This window comes from Brachyhypopomus gauderio, chromosome 10 (genome assembly GCF_052324685.1).
Source record: "Brachyhypopomus gauderio isolate BG-103 chromosome 10, BGAUD_0.2, whole genome shotgun sequence".
Classification (NCBI taxonomy): Eukaryota; Metazoa; Chordata; class Actinopteri; order Gymnotiformes; family Hypopomidae; genus Brachyhypopomus; species Brachyhypopomus gauderio.
Window position 1 is genome coordinate 18,642,291 of NC_135220.1, and position 23,144 is coordinate 18,665,434.

The following is a 23,144-nucleotide window of genomic DNA, read 5'->3' on the forward strand; positions in this document are numbered from 1 at the left end:
GAGGTTCTGTGGTGTTTCAGTGGGGGTTCATTGGAGTTTCATTGGAGGTTCAGTAGAGGTTCTGTGGAGGTTCAGTAGAGGTTCTGTGGAGTTTCATTGGAGTTTCATTGGAGTTTCAGTGGAGGTTCAGTGGAGGTTCAGTGGTGTTTAAGTGGGGGTTCTGTGGAGGTTCAGTGGTGTTTCAGTGGAGGTTCTGTGGAGGTTCAGTGGGGGTTCAGTGGAGGTTCTGTGGAGGTTCAGTGGGGGTTCAGTGGAGGTTTTGTGGAGGTTCAGTAGAGGTTCTGTGGAGTTTCAGTGGAGGTTCAGTGGTGTTTCAGTGAAGATTCACTTCCTAATAGGGTCACATTCAACACAGACACTTTAGACACTTTCCTTTTTCCTGTCCTGGCTCTACACACACCGCCATGCCCTCTCTCTCCTGAACATGAATATATATTTTTTATGGGATAATTATGAAATAGTTTTGTGGGGGGTGCTTTTTTTAATACTGTTTTTGTTTTTTGTTTGTTTTGTAGCTTGCATTATTCTAAATTCTACTGTGTAAAAAAAGCCACCATTAATGGTCATTATACCATTGTTTTAGCAATGATGTAATGACCATATGCAATTATTTCTTATGTAACTACACAGGAAATATGTACACACATTTTCAGAACAGGAAGCTTTTACTGGCAAAAGAGTCAGAATGACGCCTCTTGGCACTGCATGACCTTTAGTGTGATCTGCCTTGGAACTAAAACAATCTTCACCTCTTTTGAGGAGACTTGAAGTTTTCTGAAGTAATCCTGCTAGATTATCACAGGCTTCTTTCAGCAGGTGTTAACACATCCCTTATCCTCCTATGTTAAGGGAGGTAATTACTTCACATGGTTGCCTATAGAAGCTTCTTCTCCTATTTGTTGTGCAATATTGCATAGAAATGTCCTTTATTTTCTGGTTGTATTCTAATAAAGAGATGGAGAAATAATTATATATGTTCAGTATACCAAAATAAACCAATAAACCTACCGGTGCCCTAAGATTTTAACAGTGCTGCATGAATTACTTTGGTTTCAGTAAGTCTGGTTCTACAATTCACGCATTTATTTATTGTTCTTATTTAATTTCTCAGTTAGCCATAGTGATTTAGAACCTCCTGTAGAACATGAAGTGGATGTAAAGTGAGGGTTAGGTGCATGTGAGTGCAGTCGACTGCTGAATGCACCCATCCTATGCTGGGGGAATGATGAGAACCACAATCGTCATGAGAACCGCAGTCGTCAAGGGAACCATAGCCATGAGAACTGTAGCCATGGCCTGTTGAGTTAGTGTAATCCAATAACCTACAGAATGCTGAGTGGCGGCCTTTGTGAGGTCTTGTGATATTCTGCAGTTCTTCTAAGGAGCTCGTGTGGAGCAGTGAGGACCTCCCCCTTTTCAGTCGAATCTCAGTGAACACTGCAACTGCATTCTTAACGTCTTCCGGGCAAACTCGCAACTTCAAAGAGTAGCATCTCACCTCCTCCTTTCTCCTCTCACTTACCCTATTCTCCTCTCTTCTCCTCTCACTTCCCCTCTTCTCATCTCACCTCCTCTCTTCTCCTCTACCTTTTCCTCTTCTCCTCTCTTCTCCTCTCACCCCCTCCCTTCTCCTCTCACCTCCTCTCTTCTCCTCTACCTTTCCCTCTTCTCCTCTCTTCTCCTCTCACCCCCTCCCTTCTCCTCTCACCTCCCCTCTTCTCCCCCCTCTCCCCTCTACTCCTCTCACTTTCTCCCTTCTCCTCTCATTCCCCTCCTCTCCTCTCACCTCCCCTCTTCTCCTCTCTTCTCCCCTCTTCTCCTGTCACCTCCCCTCTTCTCCTCTCTTCTCCTGTCACCTCCCCTCTTCTCCTCTCTTCTCCTCTCACCTCCTCTCTTCTCCTCTCACATCTTCTTCTCTCTTTTCCTCTCACCTCCCCTCTTCTCTCTTTTCCTCTCACCTCTCCCCTCCTCCTCTCTTCTTTTTTGTGTCATCAGGCTTCTGAGGTAGAAGGAGTCATGTTGGGGGGAGGGGGGGGTCTGACAGTTGTGTGGGCGCAACACCTGCGAGCCCCTCCTACCCTTGACGTCCCCACCAATAGAAAAGCCCTGGGAAATACCACACCCCTTTTATTTTCAACAACTGACATTTGCCTCCTGTTTCAAAAGTGGGACAGCATGCTTGGGGATTTATGGAGGATGTGAGTGGCTCGAGCACTGAGCCAATCTCTGTGTTGCTGGTATGGAGGTTTATCTTCCACCGGCGAGCACAGTGGAGTCATATTCCTTTTGTTTTCAGCCCCGACCCCGTAAGAGGCAAAGTGGAGGTTTCACTGTCTGGACCGCAGAGACTGTAACTGCATTAAGGGGGGTTGACCTGTGATGTAGGTGTTAATCCAAGTTTCCAGTCACCAGTCCCTGCCTGGCTGTACCCATGAGTCAGATGTGTAGATATATAGCAGCAATTCTATTTGTTTCCCCCTGCAGTTATAGCCAAATCCTAGAGTGGTCTTATAATGTTATATTTGTGTGAGTGCTTTTTATGTAATTAGGGAAGAGTGTTTGGTTCAAATGCAATCCAATCGTTCTAAGCTTTGATGATTAGCTAAATGTTAGTTAAATGTTTGAAAAAGCTGTATTGTGTTATTAGAAGTGAGGGTTTGTTGAGCTCGATCAATGACACGTTTGGAGTGTCCGATCTCCCCAGGTGGGGGTCACTTCCAGAACATTTTCCTACTCTTGTATTCCCATTGACATGGAACCACAATGACCAGTCATGGCTCCTCATATTGTGCCGTGGAAGAGAATGTTCCGGTTGTACACGTGTGTGTGCGTGCACGTGTGTGTGTGTGTGTGTGTGTGTGTAGTGCAGTCTGGGGCCGTGGGATCAAATTGGGCCTCTGCAGTGAGGGATTTATTTTCCTTCAGCCATGACTGATAAAACGCAGCTGTCCAAATGGGCGGTGGGGGTGGTGTTGGAGGTGGTGCTGGGGTGGGGGCTATGCTGGGGCGGAGCTGATCTCTGCTGCACAGCCACCTGCAGATGAGCGGATCAAACCGGGTCGTGCTCCATGGCTGCCAGGGTGGGTGTGGGGACGATCCGTCACGTGCTCTTGCTCTGGTGCACTAGGAAGGCCGTGTTATTTCCCCTGGGCCACGTAAACAAGCTGGAGAAATGAGTTCATTTAATTAGGTGGAAAGCTGTAAATCGTCCAGCCGAGTGATCTATTTAAATGAGGGCCACAGAGCTTTTTTTGTGTGTGTGCGGATTACAGTGGATTATGGAGAGAGTTGATTGCAGTTTTAAGGATGAAAGTGTGAGATATTGGGAAAACCCATGTTGTATACTTCCAATCCAGCTGTACTCTGAGAAACACTAGAACACTCACTGTTTATCTTGCAAATGTTCTCCTGTTTACACGTCCTTGTCTCGAATAACATTTGTGTGGTTGAAGTTGCTGTCGGTCAGAGTTGAGAAGGTGCTTCCTGTGGGTGGTTCATCTGTGGAAGAGTCACACCACGAGCTTCTATCTGGGCCGCCTGACAGGCATGTTAGAGCTTCAACCAATACAATGACCTCCATCCTTCTCTGAACTGGATCAGCGCTCAGACACCCCTGAGAATAGCAGAACCAGAGGCAGTCTATGTCCAAAAATAAACGACGGCTTTCCTACAGATGTCAGTGTTTCCAGAGCAGAACAGGCTGACCATCTGCTTAATGGAGAATGTACAGCGAGGTATTTATTGATTGGTGCCACTAGTAATCAGAAGCGATGTCTTAAGTGGTTAAATGGTTACTTTCTGCCGGGGCTCCATTATTTTATTATGAACAAAAAAAAGGAAAACCATTGCGAGTACTGACCTGATAGGTTTCCAGCAAATCAGTAATCTGATTGGTTTGGTTCAGGCAGTGTTGCTCTCCAGTGATTTACCTCATCCGTGCCGAAGGCTTCAGTTAAAACTTTCTGGGTCAGAACTGAACAAGGCCGCCTGTCTGTTCATCTACCCATCCATCCACCTCACAGTGTCTCCACAATGAAGATGAATCTGTCATAGTAAAGCTCTCAGCTGGAAATAGAGCTGCTATTGATTGGCTGGAGCTCTCTGTCCACTGCTGCTCTTTGTGTAATTGACTCCTTAGATCAATGAGAGAGAGAGAGAGAGAGAGAGAGAGAGAGAGAGAGAGAGGGTGAGAGAGAATGTGTGTGTGTGTGTGTGTGAGAGAGAGAGAGAGAGAGAGAGAGAGAGAGAGAGGGGGGGGGAAAGAGAGGGATAGAGAGAGGGTGAGAGAGAATGTGTGTGTGTGTGTGTGTGTGTGTGTGTGTGTGTGTGTGTGTGTGTGTGTGAGAGAGAGAGAGAGAGAGAGAGAGGGTGAGAGAGAATGTGTGTGTGTGTGTGTGTGTGTGTGTGTGTGTGTGTGTGTGTGTGTGTGTGTGTGTGTGTGTGTGTGTGTGTGTGTGTGAGAGAGAGAGAGAGAGAGAGAGAGAGAGAGAGAGAGAGATGGCTAGTGAGCTCAGCATTCTGGCGCTCTCTGAGCTGGAACGTCTGTGTCAGCTTCCAGACGTCTCCCGGTGGCTCCTAAGCCAGCAGCTCAAGACCTGGTGATGGTGGCACTCAGTCTGTCTGCAGACATGTTTTACACGTGTTTTACGTGTGTTTTACACGTGTTTTACACGTGTTTTACATGCCTTTTGTTCCCCAAGTACATGTGTGTGACCTCTCTGTCAAAATCCATTTTGCATTAATAAAACCCTTTTCTTGAATTATTCACTGAACTTATTATGACTGGAACATATTGTTGTCATTAATCATCTTTAAGAGGTCAGAGGTGAAAGGTGAAAGAGACTGTCCTGCTTTGTCATTCTGTGTCCATGAGCGAGACTCACACATCTCTTTGTGTATTGATTTTCAGGTGGACCTAAAGATGAACACTGGATCAGCAGGTAAGTGAACAAATGAAGTGTGTGTGTGTGTGTGTGTGTGTGTGTGTGTGTGTGTGTGTGTGTGTGTGTGTGTGTGTGTGTGTGTGTGTGTGTGTGTGTGTGTGTGTGTGTGTGTGTGTTGATTCATGATGAATCTGCAGTACTGAACTTTCAAGTAGTCGCTGTAATAATATGTGCATGTGCATGTGCATGTCCAATGCATGCAGACACACACACAACCACACATACACTCATGCGCGCGCATGCACACACACACACACACACACACACACACACACACACACACACACACACACACACACACACTCATGCACACAGACACACACACACACACACACACACATACACACACACACACACACACAATAGCAGTATCCATTTCCACGCATAAAGGCAAAATTGGATTTCAGGGAATGACTCAGGCTTTTCCAACATGGCGAAACTCTCCCACCAAAAAATAATGATAGCTTATTTTTAAACTTTGCATCAAAGATTCATAGAAAAGCATTCTTTCATAAAAGAACCAACCACAAAAAGCCCCCCACAAAACCACACAGTTTGTTTTGGAGAGCCTTTGACCAAATTGATGATAATGTCAAATCAAAGAATAGGCTATATATTTAGCTGTCTGGTGTAAGCACTTAGCGCCTTTCTAGTTCATACGTCAACATTCTGTGTAAACCCTCTCAGTTTTGCTGGGAGTGCAGTTTTGTGATGTCTAAATCAGTATTGTGAAAGTGGTTTCATGGGTTTGTTCTCTTCTGACATGGGTGTGGACCAGGGAGAGTACGCCTGCTCTCAGCTCTGCAGCGTTACGGAGTGTGTGAGTACGCCTGCTCTCAGCTCTGCAGTGTTACGGAGTGTGTGAGTACGCCTGCTCTCAGCTCTGCAGTGTTACGGAGTGTGTGAGTACGCCTGCTCTCAGCTCTGCAGTGTTATGGAGTGTGTGAGTACGCCTGCTCTCAGCTCTGCAGGGTTACGGAGTGTGTGAGTACGCCTGCTCTCAGCTCTGCAGCGTTACGGAGTGTGTGAGTACGCCTGCTCTCAGCTCTGCAGCATTACGGAGTGTGTGAGTACGCCTGCTCTCAGCTCTGCAGTGTTATGGAGTGTGTGAGTACGCCTGCTCTCAGCTCTGCAGTGTTATAGAGTGTGTGAGTACGCCTGCTCTCAGCTCTGCAGCGTTACGGAGTGTGTGAGTAGGCCTTTGTCTCTACGTCTTTGTAGAGAGCAAGCGATGAGAGTTCAGTGTAACATTCTAAAGCGTATCCATTATTTATTGACCACAGTTATCTCTCTCTATGTGTTTGTGAAACTCTGTGTTGGTTGTGTGTTTGGAGGTTGCCTGGGAAACGCTCTTCCTTCCCCACTGTGCTCACAGAGTGGTGCGGCTGTGATTGACAGAGTCAGGCGTCAGTCTGCACAGGACCAGCTCTCCACACACACACACACACACACACACACACACACACACACACACACACGGTCCCTGCCCTCACACTGTGCTGGTGTGGAAGTATGTGCATGTGTGTAATGGGCCTCCGAGCCCTCTTGAGGGGGTCGTGGGTCATGCCACTCTTGGAGTCTGCACGGCCTCTCACATGACCTCAGCAGAGACAGACGGTGGCAATGCAGAGATGTGTGTGTGTGTGTGTGTGTGTGTGTGTGTGTGTGTGGCCTCTGTATGGACATTGGAGCTTCTCATTGTGAGATCAAATTTGGAGGAATGCAATGTGTGTATGTATCTGTGTGCATGAGCGCACGTGTGTGTGTGCCTGGGTGAGTGTATGTGTGTGTGTGTGTGTGTGTGTGTGTGTGTGTGTGTGTGTGTGTGTGTGTGTGTGTGTGTGTGTGTGTGTGTGTGTGTGTGTGTGCATATATATATATATATACAGTGCACATGTACAGATGTTCTGTACCTGGGCAATAAGCTACTGGCCTTGTGTCGGGCGCTGGTAATGTTTGCCTCCAACTCCTTACTGGGTGATGAACACACACACTCTCTGCCTCCTCCTGTAGGATGTACCACTCCCTCATCTGTTTACACTACGACCTCTGCAATAAACCACTAGTATATACTATAGAAGAAAAGACAATACAACATTAATCCAACAAGACACCTGGCTCATCTGGCCTTCAGTCAAAACAACATACAACAACATACAAACACATACTACTTTGCTTTTTTTTTTTTTTTTTGGGGGGGGGGGGGTTGACATAAAAAAACAGGGAAAATGTGTGTGTGTGTGTGTGTGTGTGTGTGTGTGTGTGTGCACGCGTGCGTGAGTGTTCCTGACACTTTCGGCACACATAGGCTCTGTGAATGCTCTGTTCTCTCCCATTCCTGCTTCTCACAGGATGTGGAAAAACAGAGGAAAGTCTTTTCCAGAAGAGTGTCCACTCTCTCTTTTTCCATGGCCTGAGGACATAATGCTTAACCAGACCAAGACTCCGTGTGTGTGTGTGTGTGTGTGTGTGTGTGTGTGTGTGTGTGTGTGTGTGTGTGTGTGTGTGTGAAGCAGACAGCTTAGATTAGATATGGTGGACATGTTATTTAAAAATCATAATCCTTTAAAAATTCAGACCCTACACTTTGAGGCCATTAACTGATGGCTCTGTGTTAAAAGCCTGGTTCAGTGTGACCCTGGTTTGACATGCACCTCTTCTCAGACATCAGTCTGACATGCTTGAGGAGGTGGTGCTCAGGTAACCAATTCACTCTATCAATCAGCCACTGGCTTTGATGGAGACAGTGCGTGTTGGTGTTTGAGGTCAGGTTTTGTGCCGGAGTCCAGACGGGCTGTGTGTCCTTCAACCGTCTCCCGGGGCCACTGTCTGACAGTGTGTTATCAGAGTGTGTTATCAGAGTCAGCATGAAGCTCACCTCCACTCTTAGAGTGGGAGCGTGGGCAAGGCCTTTTCAAGGAAGGCATCAGTGCTGTTTACCTACATTTTCATCTGTGTTCCACACACATTCTGATAACCCTCTCCCCATGAAGCTGTTTCAGAAAATCTCAGCGGGTTCTCCCAGTGCTCCTGCCACCACCATCTCTCTGGTCCTGCTTGCCACAGCCAGACAACACGACACTAACTCAAACGTTCTTGAAGTTCTGCACCAAAAAGAAGTAGTTTAGTCACAGTCAAGCTGACAATAAAATGCTAGCCTACTGGAATCCAGAGACCAAAGCCAAGGAATGTACCTCTGCAATAGTGATTTATTAAGAAAATGAAAAACATATTTTTATTGTATTTTCTAGGCTCTATATAAAAGGTACTGCTTGGGCCTTTGGGGTTGTTCTAGCTTGAATCTAAAGTAAAGATAATGGGCTTAGTGGTTGTCTTTCCAGGGCGCTGTGGGACTTCCATAGATCTGTATGGAGTTGGTGATAATGCTGTCCCCTTTTTATAATTCCCAGGGACACAGACCTGAATTAAATATTAAATCAGTAAACAGTCGTCGTTCCTGAGCCTGGGAGAGGAGGGGCTATGGGGTGAGTCTCAGTCTCGGATGCGTCTCGCAGAAGCCACAGTAACCTGCAGCAGCGGCGTAGCAGCAAATTCTGGGCCCTGTACACTTTCAATGTCAGTGGCCCTTTTATGTGAGCTTAAAAAGCATAATTGTCCAAAAAAAACAAAAATCAAATACGTGCAGTGACCAAAAACTACATTTCTCACAATTATGTCACCCACGAAGTGACGGCATCTCGATACTGCAGTGGTTCTATATCAATGCGATTTTCCCAATAAGTGTAATTAAGAAATACAAGTGAACAATCGATGCAGATGGAAGGTTGTTTCAAAAAAGATGTTTGTGTTTCAAGGAGAAAATCCGGTATGTCATTTGTGTTATGAAGCGGTGGCGTTTGTCAAAACGGACAATCTACATCGGCATTTTAGCCCAAACACGGAGTTACGTATGCCAAAATTATACATCAAGAAAAGCAAATTACCAGAGAATTAAAAAGCAAACTGCGATCGCAAGAGAATGTGTTCACAACCACAAACAATGCGGGAATAAAAGCAGCTTTGTTGTGACTGAAAAAATCACCACGCTTCAAAGTCTTTTTCAGAGGGAGCGTTTTTGAAGCATTATTCGACATTTCAAGTTTTGAACAAAGTAAATGTAATATCTTTAATGTTATTTTTCTTTATTCACTTGGATAGTTTGATCGTTGATTGATGGGGTAATGTGGGTTTCATAACCTAACAAATTAAAAGGATTTATGTTATAATAACAGAGCAAACATATATATTTTTACATATACAAATATATATATGTAATATTTGTTACTTGAATAAGTATAAATTCAGAGTTATTTAACATTAAGAAGTAGTTATAAGTTACACATGGCCCTCTGTGGTCAACGATTATACTGATGTGGCCTGCGGTGAAAATGAGTTTGACACCCCTGTGTTAATGCATAGAAGAAAAATCTATTGAGAAATATTACTATTTACTCTCTACAGTGTCCTGTGTTGGTTTAGTGCCTTGTTAAAAGGTTTGATTGGAGTGGACATCATCTGAGAACAAACCATAACTCATCGCAGCCCCACATTACTATAGACTCTATTTACAACATTCCTCTCATACCACATGTGAATTCATTACTGTTTCATCTGTGTGTGGACGAGGCAGAGCAATCAAATTACGCAGACATCCTGCCGATTTGGGCCACATGGGAATATTTCTAGGACCTTACGCTTTCTGGGAAGGCCTGGAGCAGTGGACACCCTGCCGATGGCCGTCTGATACGGGCTTTACCATGTATGCTCCTCCTTTCACATTATCTGCTGCCATTAGGAAAGAGATTAGAATAAATAAATCCTGTATAAATATGGAAATGTACATTTTCTAATGAAGTCACATATAATTTAGTGTATTTGGAGATATTATTCCTGCATGCACACCTATAGGTACAATTGCGGGTTTGTGTGTGGGTGTGTGTGTGTGTGTGTGTGTGTGTGTGTGTGTGTGTGTGTGTGTGTGTGTGTGTGTGTGTGTGTGTGTGTGTGTGTGTGTGTGTGTGTGAGGGAGGGAGGAAGAGAGGGACAGTAAGACAAGGCAAGATACGATAGGTTTATTTATGTAGCACTTTTCGTACACAGTGTCAGTGTCAGGGCCCTTTGATTATATTTACCCACAAACCCATGCCTCCATCCATCACTGGACTGCCCTCTCATGTTAATGGGCATCCATGTGTGTGGTCAGCAGGCCCGCTGTCTCAGCGTGTTGGGAGGAGAGAACACACGTGTTTGTGACATGACTGGAAACATGAGATTGGAAGGGGCCTGTCGGGCCCTGGCACAGGGCAAGGACCTGACGCAAAGCAGAGCAGCATTCCCGCAGTCAGGATCTCCAGGCATGTTCCACGGGAATGCCGTGTCGGGGCCAGCCTGCTCCGGGTGGTGGACACTTTCACCAGCCTCACAGAGGGTGGGTGAGTGTGGGGGTGAACCAACCCTTCCATCATAGAAACGAGGGTCTTTATTCAACTGAGATGTGTTGGGGAAATTCATTTGGGCAAAAGTAATTAATTGGGAGCAGGAAATGTTTGGAATGATTTGAATTTGTTAGCCAGTGGGGGCTATCTCACTCCTTAAAGCGCAACTCTGACTTTTTAACCGCAGTTTAGACACTGTAAATCATCGGCGCAGATGGAAATTCTGAAGTGAGGGGGACCAAGCTGTACAATATATAAGTTTATGCTTGTAGATGCTAGATTTCGGATGGGGTCAATATAAATCTGGAGGGGACATGTCCCCCCCCCCAGTGCCATCTGCGCCCCTGCTGTAAATGTCTGTGCTTTGGCATAATATCTTCGAATTCTCATCCTTTCAGTGTGGTTTTTTGTTTTTGATTGAGCACACACATAGATTAATAGATTCTCAGTTCCAGGTCAGCTCTGACTTGATATCAGACTTCTGGGTTATAGGTGTGGCTGCAAATGCTTTGGTGAGAGTCCCTTGCTGTTTGAATGTTGCGTCATTTCTGCACCATCAAGCTCCTTGTTTGCTTTCGTCTTCCCCGAACCGCCTCACTCACACACAGCCTGCAGGTTTTACTGAAATTGTAATACACAAAAGACAACCATCAAATACCTGAGGTCCTTCCTGTTTGTAACTTTTGCACATTAAAAATTATGTTAAAAAATCTGCCCTAAAAACATGCAGGTTTAATCATGCATGCTTTAGTGTAGCACTGAATGTTGGCGTCTGAAATCTTCTCCTCTGGGGTACAGAGGAGATGTTTATGATCACTGTGGCCTGCTGTGGCTGGCTGTGGCTAGCACTTACCTCCTGTTCATTAGTCATTAGAGAGCATTTGTGTGTGTGTGTGTGTGTGTGTGTGTGTGTGTGTGTGTGTGTGTGTGTGTGTGTGTGTGTGTGTGTGTGTGTGTGTGTGTGTACAAATGTAATCATACTCGCGCTGTGTGGTATTCACAATTGATGAAAACCCCAAACCCACTCAATAAAAAGTGCTGTGTTTTCCAGACAGTTAAAAGAAAATGGCTTAGCACTTACAGCACGACCATGTTTCATTTATCACAATTTAAACCCAATTAAACTTTCATACAACTAAGGGTCTTGAGTTAAGAACATTATATCTGAGCTCAGTCATTTCATCTCTCTCTCTCTCTCTCTCTCTCTCTCTCTTTATATATATATATATATATATATATATATATATATATATATATATATATATATATTCTGATTCTGATTTACAGTCTGAGAATTTCTAAAGCATTAATGTAATTCAAATATCAGTAAGACTTTTGGGAGATTCAGTTTGTGGATTCAGTGTGAGGATTCAGGTTGTGACTCCCAGTCCACAGTCAGAACTGGAGTTTGTCCCTGGATGAACAGGGTGATGTTTTCTTTAAGACACTCTCCTCTCCTCGCACACACACCATGGGTCAACATGTCCTTTCTGTCTAGAAATATGTTAAACTAAATGAATGAACAAACAAAAAACAGATGTAAAACCATTTACAATATTCTAAGGTCCATAACAATGCATTCTGAAGTTCTTGCTATCAATATGAACTAATTATATAAGGGCTATGCACATTTCATTAAATATGAAGTGATAAAGTATAATTCTCTATGTAAGAGTAAAGTTCAAAGCTCTCTCTCTTTGTTTGGTTGGTTTGTATATCTTTGTCTGTTAATGCCACAAGTTTCATTACGCTTAAAGACCAACCTCAAAGTAAACAGTGCATAAGTGAAGGGGCCTCTGTAATGTGTCTTAATGGTTTGTGTTTGTGTGTGTGTGTGTGTGTGTGTGTGTGTGTGTGTGTGTGTGTGTGTGTGTGTGTGTGTGTGTGTGTGTGTGTTGGCATGTGTATCTTGATTACAAACTACATCAGACAGGAAAACAAGACTTGCCCCTTGAGGCCATCTTTAAGGAGTTTATATATGCTCTGTGTGTGCGTGTGTTCTATGTAGGCCAGGTCAGATCAGTGCCTCCATGTGTGTGGCTGAAGAGAAACCCATGGGTTGTTAACTGGTCTGCATATCTGAGAACCTCTTTGCTGTTTCTTTCCTTCACCCTAGAGGACTAAGGGCTTGGTGTGGTAGACTAACATCCAGGCATACATCTCTCCACCGGCCAGGAGGGAGAGGGAGCTGCTGTGGTGGGTGACCCACACAAGCACAGCACTCACGTGGCCCTCACATCCACTGGGTTCCCCTCAGCATCCATTAGATCTCCTTTTAGCTGCTGAGTCCACCACAAATATCTTCACCAATGTAATGCATGTCTCTGCATTTATGCTGTAGTAATAGCTTGTGTGTGTGTGTGTGTGTGTGTGTGTGTGTGTGTGTGTGTGTGTGTGTGTGTGTGTGTGTGTGTGTGTGTGTGTGTGTGTGTGTGTGTGTCTTTTGTTGTTTGAGTGCTAGAAATTGAATATGAGCCAGGAGTTTAGCAGAAGTTCCAGAAATCTCTGGAGTTCTGCTGGTCTGTTTTAAAGGGAGAGAATGCCTGTGTTGGATTCAATGCCTGTGTTGGGGTAAATGCCTGTGTTGGAGTAAAGGAGAGTCTGAGATGACATGCAGGGGGGGAGCCTTATGTGACTAATCGCAGGAAGAGACTGTGCCCCATACGTACTGACAGGAAGAGACTGTGCCCCATACGTACTGACAGGAAGAGCCTGTGGTATATCTGTACTGACAGGAAGAGACTGTGGCATATCTGTACTGACAGGAAGAGCCTGTGGTATCTCAGTACTGACAGGAAGAGACTGTGCCACATCTGTACTGACAGGAAGATGTCTGGATATGGACCGTTCAGTAAAACATTAATTAACATAATTAATTTGATTACATTTGATTGAATATTCATGCAACCGTACTCTCAAATGTCACAGAATTATCATCTTAATAAGACCATGAATTGGTCAGTTTAGTGTGATCAATAAACACGAGCAGTTTCTAGATGAAGTTCATCTAGCTGATCCTAAATCAGTTTTTCAGGAGACCCAGTGGTCCTAGTTCACAGACTTACATTTGTCAGAAGATGGCTGTAGCAGATGGCTATGCGTTATTAAGAATTACATTTCTGAAGGCAAATTTTCCACCCTCACTTTTATGATGCACAAAGGAGCGTTAATGAAACCAAGAACACAGAATGCCCCCTTGTGCTTGGGAATCACACTGGCTGGTGCCAATGGTAGCTTCCAGGTTGAAGAAAACAGAAAACTGTTCCCAATTTACAGGTTCACAGAATGCATAGCAGGGGTCTTTTCTTTTTGTAACTGCAGTTGAGACATAGATCTCAGGATTACAGAAAAAAAAACCCGTCAGTAAAAACAGCACCATCTGTCCATGGTCTTGCCCTGTAATCCCTGCACCTGTTGATACTCACCTTTTAAAACACAGGAGGAATGACTCCACACAGCAGTGGGTATGTAGGAAGGGTGGAAGCATCTGGAAAGTTGGAAGCAGTGTTTCTTTCATTATCATAAGCTAAAGCAGAAAACATGATCTCTCCTCTCTCTCAATTTCATGAATTTTGCAGGGAATTTCTCAAGTACTGTAGATTGACTGGGCCCACAAACACGTACCCTATGGCCTTGAATTCCTTTCTGGCCAACAAACCCTCCTGATGCTTTAATCATTCACCCACACACTGAACACTCTGCTGCTCTCTCTGTAAAGAAGCGTTTGTTGGAAAAATATCTGACCGATGTCGGTAGACACAGGACTCAATGACATGGTTATCTCTCTGGCAGTGCTGCTAATGATAATGCGAATGGAGACGATGACAGGGCAGATGTGATTTCCAGTAACGTTTTCTGTGGTGTTTGCTTGGCAATGTCTGCCAGGCCTCACACTGTGTGGCCTCTAGTCCTAGAGAACCGAAACCCAATCCAAGCTTGTGAAGGTCGAGTGTTTTGAAACAGCAGGGCGGAAGGAGAGGGGAGGAAGAGAAGCCCAGTCTCGTACCGGTGAATGATGTGCACAGGAAGTTGTGCGCTACTTAAGCTAATCTCCTTTGTGCGTTGATTCAGTAAATGGTGCCTCTCCCATTTCCATTCCATTACATGCCCATACGTGGAAGCTCGATTGGCCCCTATAACAGCCCCACTGTTTTGATTGGCCCAGTCCCGGCTGGTGTCCTGATTGTGTGGGATCGGAGAAGGACACATTCTTGGGCATTCCATGATGCATTTGATAATTCTAGACAATGAGAAAAACCAGTATGGAGGGCAGAGGACAAGGGCACCCTCTGACACCGGACAGCCCGAGGCATGCATATTCATCAGGATCTCCTCAGGGGCCCCTTGTGACTCTGCATGAACTGCATGGAGAGAAGCAGTTATTGGAGACATAACCAGAGTAATAAAGAGTGACAGCTGAAGCTGTAAACACAGGGTTGCTATCTTGCATGTAGTAGCACTCCAGTAACACTTGTTTTAAATCCACCCTCCACTAGGGAATTAGTGTATTTGTTACAGACAGATAATTAGTGGATTTTACATAGAGTAAATCTGATCGTGGTTCATACATGTACCGTGATTCACAGATAACCTACTTGTGCACACTTCCTTGAATTCACTGGATGACTATGATTCAAGATCATTAGGAAGGTTCTTTGTATCTTTGTGTTCTCAGCAAATGAGGAAGGTTCTTTGTGTTCCCCATGACCCACAGGTTGTGTAATGTTTTTTTTGTCCACCCCCCACAAATATAAGCACCATGCAGTTCATTTGAGCTGAGACCTGTCCAGCGCCAGACTGGCTCCATGGGCTGTAGTCCCGGGAGTAATGTTACCCCTCCGTTTTATTTTTGGGGTTCACTTGGCTGAAGGATCTTTCTCCTGGATCCTTGCAGACCTGTAGAAGTCTGGGTTTACTGTGCTGGGGGTCGCCCGGGGCACACGGGGCCCCATGGTTACACAACCCAGCAGCTCTCTACTGAAACCCATCTGCTTCTGGATGCACTGGTGCTGTATTAGCTTTCTTTCCCTTTCTCTCATCACCTCATGCCCGTCGTGTCACCACCATAACCTACTGACATAAATCTCCAAGTCACACTTCCTCTCTGGGGCAGTCACCTCCAGGTCTAGTCCTACCTCCCTGTGAGCATTTGACAGACTCGGAGAGAAACGGAAAGAAAGGCAGAGAGAGATGGTACATTTGTGTACATAAGCTGCTTTCGTTGTCTTCTCAAGCTCACTGGATTTCAGAATAAAAGTCCCTGCTTTTTCCCCTCAGGGCATCAAACCTCTTCTTGGTGGGGTTTGGGACAGGTGACTTGACCAGTGAAGAACAGGCCGATTTTCGGCCCCAGTTAAACTGTGTAGCGGTTTTAGCGTTACTCTTTGGGTTTTTGTCTTGCAACATAGGTCTTCTGAGTTTTAAGATTAAGTTTGTTTAAGATTAAGTGTGTCCTGGTAGTAGTCATCATCCCAAGACTAGTTTGAGAAGATTTGACTTGAAGGTTAACTACTATTTATCCATAATACATTATACATTGATTCTACAAGCTGTTATGTTCTTTTTGGAAACCGCCCTTGCTAAAAAACAATTGTCTGAGAATATTTGTGGTGGTAATGGTGGTGGTGGTGGGTGTGTGTGTGTGTGTGTGTTGGGGGGGAGAGTTAGAGAGAGAGAGAAAGATATAGAAAGCACATACCTTTGAGAGCAGCGCGAGAATATGCGCGTGCGTGCGCGCAGCGCCTTGTGGTGAAGCAGCCAAACGACTCCGCAGTCGCTTCAGCGCTGAAAACTTAAAAGACACGTTTGCCTCTACTCCGGTATTTATCACAAGGCTGTAGCTTAGGTCTGGTGATTACAGTTTTAACAGCTTAACAGCCATGAGACGCGGGGCGCAATATTTTTCCGACGTTATCTTACATCAGAGAGAAATGTAGTCAGACTATGCTTGCGCAAGGTGACGCAACGCCGCGAATCAGGTGGAGTGACGACTATTGCGGCAGCAGACGGTCCGGTCTGGGAGCAATAACGGGAGCAATAACGGGAGGAATAACGGTACGCCAGCCGTGAACGCTGCTGCACGTTACTATGTGTCATCATTTACAATGACAACGAAGCGAAAGTCAACAAAACTGCAGCTCCGGCGGTCAATAAGCGAACAGCTGCGCGACTCCACCTCGAAAGCTTGGGATTTGCTCTGGAAAAACGTGCGGGAGCGACGACTGGCAGGTCAGTACCGCACACAACGGGCTTCACATGAAGTTAGAAAGTCTTCGGTCTCAAATGGTTCCGCTTGGTCCGCATAATGATGTCAGTGTCACAAGAGCTCTGTCGGCTATTTTGGGAAGGTCAAGTTGAAGTTAATGTTTCCAGTAGAGAAGACTGTCATTTTTAATTTCGCCTGTGACCTCATGTGACTCGAGCACCCAGAAGAGAGTTCCCTTTTTGTCCTCTGACGAATGTTTGTGGATAAGCAAATATAAATACATATATACATATATATATATATAATATTTTACCACTTTGCCTTAAATCGGATTCTTTACAAACATATTTGCACCCATGCTCTCATTCTGTTATACTGTAACGCATTCACAAAGACGTCAAGCTTTTAAGAAAATGAAGATATTAACTATGGCTCTATAATCGCATGGCAGGACTGGAGCGGCCTGTGAGAGCTGCTACAATTCTCCCCCGGGCACTGTTAACTCTGTCCAATAACCCTATATTAAAAAGTCCAATTACAATCAACATGGGCCTTGCAGTCAAATCCACGCGTCTATCGTCCGCTTACTATGGGATAAGTGTTACATATAATAACCAGATTACTGGTCGTAATAACGGCAGGGTGAGACACTACTTAAACTGACCGTATGGACTTATTCGGGACAAAAAGCGCACGAAAAAATCAAAGATGAGAAAAGAAGGTTATTTAAAGCACCCAGAGTGCACTGATACGTCTTTGTCAATCTCCACACTTAAGAGCTCTTTCAGTAGTTCACTCTCCAAATAAATGTATGGGGGCTACTGAGACATGGGCTTTGTGCTCCGATATTGCTGAACCACACTCTTCGTGCAAAATATTTACAGATTTTTTTCTGCATGCATTCTGCAAAGACTTTGACAAGGATTCGCTACAGTTTGCCTGTAATTTAATGGGAACTGAATTAGGGTTTTCGTTGCTAACAGTGGTGGTGGCGTTGTGGTCATCTGGTGCTGCGATCTAGAGATGACTTTCCCTCTAAAGGACTTGTCCCACACCGGGTCATCGCTGGCAGCTGTTTAGATGTTCATTTAATTGTGCTTAATTTGTTTGATTCTTCGCTATGGTTGAGAGTGATTCTAGTGTTTAAAATGCTGTGCAGATGCTGTAGATGGGAGAGCTGGATAGAATACATTTTGAATAGTCTGAGGTTTCTACATTTACGGCTGTAGCCACTAGAGGTCAGCAGTCTTCAATGTTTGATATGACTGTAGGTCGTGATTGGTGCCAGCCCTCTCTTCTATTTGAGCATCTGTAACCTTGTCAAAATACTCACGAATTCTTTAGGTTGTATATGTCTACCCTGACCATGGTAGAAGGTGTCTGGTAGAACACGTGTCTGGTTCATCCCCCAATTGGAAACCAGAACCACTGGGGGCCACTGCAGTCATATTACGCTGGTCCAGGGTTTGCATCTTGCCAAAGTTATACTGACCATCTAGGATCAATTTTTGTATTCTGTAAGCTGTTCCCAGTCAGGCAATCGAAAATTGTGTGGCCAGGGACCGGTAAGCCCTGGGAGGAAATTTAGGTCAGCACAAAGAACATCAATTTCTTTGTGTGTCTCAGTGCTACATTAGATCACAAACACACTCTCATGTGCAGCATTATAAATATCTTTAAAGGGCTGTATAGGAGTGTGTTTGCGTGTGTATGCATGCACGTGCGTGTGTGTGTGTGTGTGTGTGCGTGCATTAATGTGCACTTGTGTGTACGTATGTTTGTATGGAAGTTTCTCAGTTTCTTAAAACAACACCATCTGTGTATCACTCACACAGGTACATACATTCAGCAAAACATTTAATATAATTGGCTGGTATTGGCTTATATTTATTATAGTGCATTTGTAAGATAATATTTTGTTCAAATGGTGTGTGTATGTGTCTCTTAAATATGACAATGCAGTATTACTATCATTCACACATGCATATACAAAATGTGCAGCTTTAAAAGGGGGCCGGGGGGTGTGGTGGGGGGTTGGTCAAAGATTCCACCAGGGGGAGACCAGTATTTCATTACCACATTACCACCACTGTAGAATGCAGCGAAGAGTACTGTATCTGTCTAGTCTTGTTATTGATGCCATAGATACCACAACATTGGCATGTGTGTCAAGGACACACACACACACACACACACCCACATATGCACGCAAACTATAGAGGAAAGCACAGTTTTGGATAAGTTTCTCTTGGCTGCTGCCTGCTTCTAAATCATCCACTCTTATTGGCTCCTGTCCTAGTCACATGACCAAGAAGTTGGCAGATCAGAAAGGAATGTTTTTAAGATCAACACCTTAATGCCTGTTGTGTTTGCGTGTGTGTGTGTGTGTGCGTGTGTGTGTGCATGCGTGTGTGTGTGAGACAATGTTCAGTGAACACCTAGGATTTTGTAGTAATGTGAAAAGCCACTCCCCAGTTTGAGTACGTTTGTGTGTTTGTCAGTGTGAGCGGGTTTATGAGTGGGATTGACTGGAATGTGGAACACGTGCAGAGCTGCTCCTTTGTGAAAACTGAAGGAGTTTCCAGGAGATAAGACACACGGAATGACAGACAGCAAGCTTTAGGGGTTCAAGACTTTCACCACACAGTAGAGACAGTGTGTGAGAGGAGAGAAATAGAGAGAGAGAGACAGAGGAGAGAAATATATAGAGACAGATAGAGAGAGGAGAGAAATAGAAAGAAATGGATGTAATGAACTTAGAGCTGGTAGATGAGTGCGTGGAAAACGTCTGTTTTGGCACCATGACTCCTGAGACTCAGGACATTTACCTCAGGTTGGACAGACACCACAGACGCTCAGGACTACGTCTTGCCCGGATTGTCGCCCGGCAACAGCTCCTCCAGAAGATAGCAAGAGGTAGGAGAGTCCAGTGGCACACCTGTCTGGTCCACTTTTGCTCTGCTCTGAACAGCTGGACGAGTGCATTACACAGTCTGCCCCCCTCTGATCTCTCTGTGTCTCCATGTGACGTTTATTTGGGTTTGGACTCTGGGGTGTCTTTGAAGAGCTCCAACTTTGCTGTTGTCAGACATGATGCAGGAGCAGTGCCAGTGGCTGTAAAAATGATGCTTGAAGTTTTTTTTTGGATTTTTGACATCTTTGATAGCCTGCTCAGAGTGAACTTTAATGGGGTTTGTGTTCATCTGCTTGGACTCTTTCAGTGGTGCTCGGCGCACAGCTGTGACAAAACCAGCCTATAGCTTAGATCCAGAGTCGCGTTTCTTTTTAATGAATAGCTCTTCCACTCTACAGTGTTTTCAGAGTTGTGCGCATGACTTGGTCATGTTGGCACATGCGGACCGTGTGGTGTTAAAGCATCTGGGGAAGTTCAGCACAAGCCGATGGGTTGTGGTAGAGACTATTATTAGCTACCTTTATGAAATCCAACAAAATCCCTTTTCCAAAGACAAAACAGGTACCAAAGTGGTATAGTGTATAGTACTTAATTCCAACAGAACAAAGGCAAAATCTCCACACAGTTTGGTGAAGATATTTACAGGTACATCGTTGAATTTAATGAAATGATAAGCCCTCTTACAATTAGTCAATAGTGTAACCTCTTTGACTCTATACTGACAACAAATTTTTACTATAACTTCTAACAAAATTTTTAATTGAACTACAGCTTCTAACTATTTATTCTTACAAATAGCTTCTAACTAAATGAGCATGTCTCTTCAAGGATCTTTGCCCATTCTTCCATGGCAAATTGCTTCAACTCATCCAAATGACAAAGTTTTCAAGCAAGGGAGTTAAGCTCCAGTGAAAGATCCTCAGTAGGCTTGAGATCTGGTCTTTGAGTGAGCCTCTCCAGGACCTTGATTTTGGTGTCTTTCAGAAGGTTTCTGTCCACCTTGGATGTGTGCCTCAGAACAATGTCTTACTGGAACACCCAACATTGTCCTATAGCCAGACACACAATTTCATCAAATTATCCTTGAAAATATCAGCACGATCTTCTTTCTTCATGGCCCCATACACCTGAACGAGCGTCCCTGTTCCTGAAGCCACAGAACGGCTCCATCACACACCCATCAACCTGTTTCATGTTGGTGGGAACTGTGTTGTTAGGGTTGAAGACCTCGCCTTTCCTTCGCCAAACAAAAACAACATCCATGTGCCCGAAGAGCTCCAGTTTAGTCTCATCAGGACAAATACCAAAACTCATCCCCATGATTTAAATGGTCACTTCAGTCTTGCTTTGATGTGCTGCTGTGTGAGCGGTGGAGTTTTCCTTTGGGGAAGACCTCAAATCCCACCAAGATGAAGAGCCCTTACAACAAACAAAAGTCTAGAAGAGGCCAACAATGTTGATGTCTGACATCTTGCAGTTATGACCACACCCAGGTTTGTTCATACCTCCTTCTGGTCCCCGTTAAGGTGGACATCTACCTACTTTTTGAGGTCCAGACTTATATCTTTACGTCTTGGCATGATGAAGTTACCAAGAATGTCAAACTTGTTTCTCTCAGTCTTGTCTCCAAGTGCCGCTTGCCCTGTTCACCAGAGTCCATTCACTAGAGTCCCAGAGTGCAAATCTTTGAATATAAATCTCTTTGTATTGGAATCATAAGTATAAATGTAATTGATACCATAAGTGTAAATGTAATTGATACCACAAATATATGTATGTATGTGTAAATGTATACACACCGCTGGATTGCGCTAGAGGCTACACACAAGATTAGGAACATTAGGAAAACGCAAATGCTACTTCCAAAACTCTTTGAACTCTCGACAAAAAAAAATTCGCATTCAAACTCTAGTGGTTTTACAAAAACATGATATGAACATTTTATCAGCATGAAAGTTACTGTAAGTACTGATTTGGTACGACACTACAGAAGTACAGTGGTATACACTGTTCAGTTCTCTGAGTTCGGTAGAATGGTAATGAGTATAGGTCTACTTACCTATTCTAATTTTGAATTGTCTGGATGATGCTACAGTGTAGCAGCACAGATTAGCCTGGACCCTTTGCTAGCAGAAAACTCAGCCCATGGTTGACCACATGGTCAACCTAAGTGGAGTGAACTCATCTGTTATGATTGCTCATTCTCTTCTTCATCATCTCTGTGCTGCACTGGACTCCATCGTTGTGCAAACCAAGATATGCCACGTGTGCAATCTTTATAGGGCTCAGGCTGTGGTTACTAAAGATTTGTAATCATTAGCTTGAAGTATGTTTACCAGTGAGGACTGGGTTTGATTGGCACATAGGTGTGGGAGTCCCATTGTTTTCTAAAAGAAACACGTGGTTATCAGTTTTGAATCTTGTGTCTAATGTAGGGAACTGTGTTTAATGTTTAGCAAAAAGTGTGTTTTAGAGTCACTAAATGAGTGTAACGCAAAGAATGTGCTTAAGGTTTAGTGCACCAGGTAGATCAGCTACACGAGATGCTGGTTCCAAATGCTCTAAGAACCAGATTTTGGGTCTTAGCGACTGCAAAAAAAATAGAAAGAGATCTAGTATAATCTACTGGTTTGTGTTAAAGGGTGTTAGAATAACTGCTTAGTTTCTTCTGGATAGTTCAGCACAGAGTGTCAAGAGGATAATTAAAATGTCTTCCAGCCCTGTCTTATATAAACTGGATGTCTGATGTCTAAATCACGTAAGCAGTTAGTGTTAGTTATTATAATATTCCTTACGTATGAAAGACATTTCACCTTGAGTTTCAAATCTCAGTGTGTTTTAAATGCTATCAATTTGTGTTGCCTGTTCTGTCCTTTTGGAGTGGACTGGCATGGCTGAGGCCAGGGGTGTGGCCTCCTGACAGGATGCAGGGATTTGATTGGCAGGACGCAGGGCTTTGATTGGCATCAGGGCAGTGGTTGGAATGTCTTGGCAGTGACGAGAGACGCTGTCTCCCCTGAGTCGTAGCGTCCTGCAGGACGTGTCTGTCCTTGCTCCTGCCTGTTCTTACACCACACTCACACCGAGTGACACGTTATCCAAACATGATGTGAAGTAGTCCAGATTATTGGCGCTAGTCACTGTGACGTTATGAAATTGTTGGCTTTATTTTTAATGGATGCCATTACATTGAAAATATTGACTTTGTTAGATTTTAGATTGCTACTACCTGGAGCTAATTCACAAAAAATGTCCCACTACTACAAACCACAGTAAAGCATGAAACATCATTCTCGTAATATAGTTTTATAAATAACCAGTGTTAGAGGATCCATATTAAATTTTTCCTTTGCCAAATCTGCTCAATTTTGTACATTTTAGTAATTGTCAATATGTTGCTGCTATATCTGATTACATTTGTGTGTGTATGTTTGTGTGTGTGTGTGTGTGTGTGTGTGTGTGTGTGTGTGTGTGTGTGTGTGTGTGTGTGTGTGTGTGTGTACATACTTGCACATCACTTTTGTTTTCTATGACATGATGCTGTCAATGACACTGTGGCTGCGTGTGTCATATACAGCTATGTGGTAAGGTGGTAACGTGGTCTTGGCTTAAGGTTTGGAAGGTTTGATTATATCCAGTAAGTTTTA

General features: G+C 44.2%; 1 protein-coding gene across 3 annotated transcripts in view; it reads left to right on the plus strand.

The window, feature by feature from the left end:
• The window catches only part of stard13a (StAR related lipid transfer domain containing 13a), a 53,926-nt gene that overhangs the window by 10,275 nt on the left and 20,507 nt on the right, over positions 1 to 23,144 (plus strand). The window contains exon 4 of one of the 3 annotated variants that reach the window (XM_077020214.1): positions 4,910 to 4,940. In XM_077020214.1, coding sequence (XP_076876329.1) covers positions 4,910 to 4,940 — 31 coding nt within the window. Of the gene's footprint in view, positions 1 to 4,909; positions 4,941 to 16,157; positions 16,607 to 19,071; positions 19,500 to 23,144 lie in introns of those variants that run through there. The other 2 variants (XM_077020216.1, XM_077020215.1) reach the window with 2 other exon arrangements.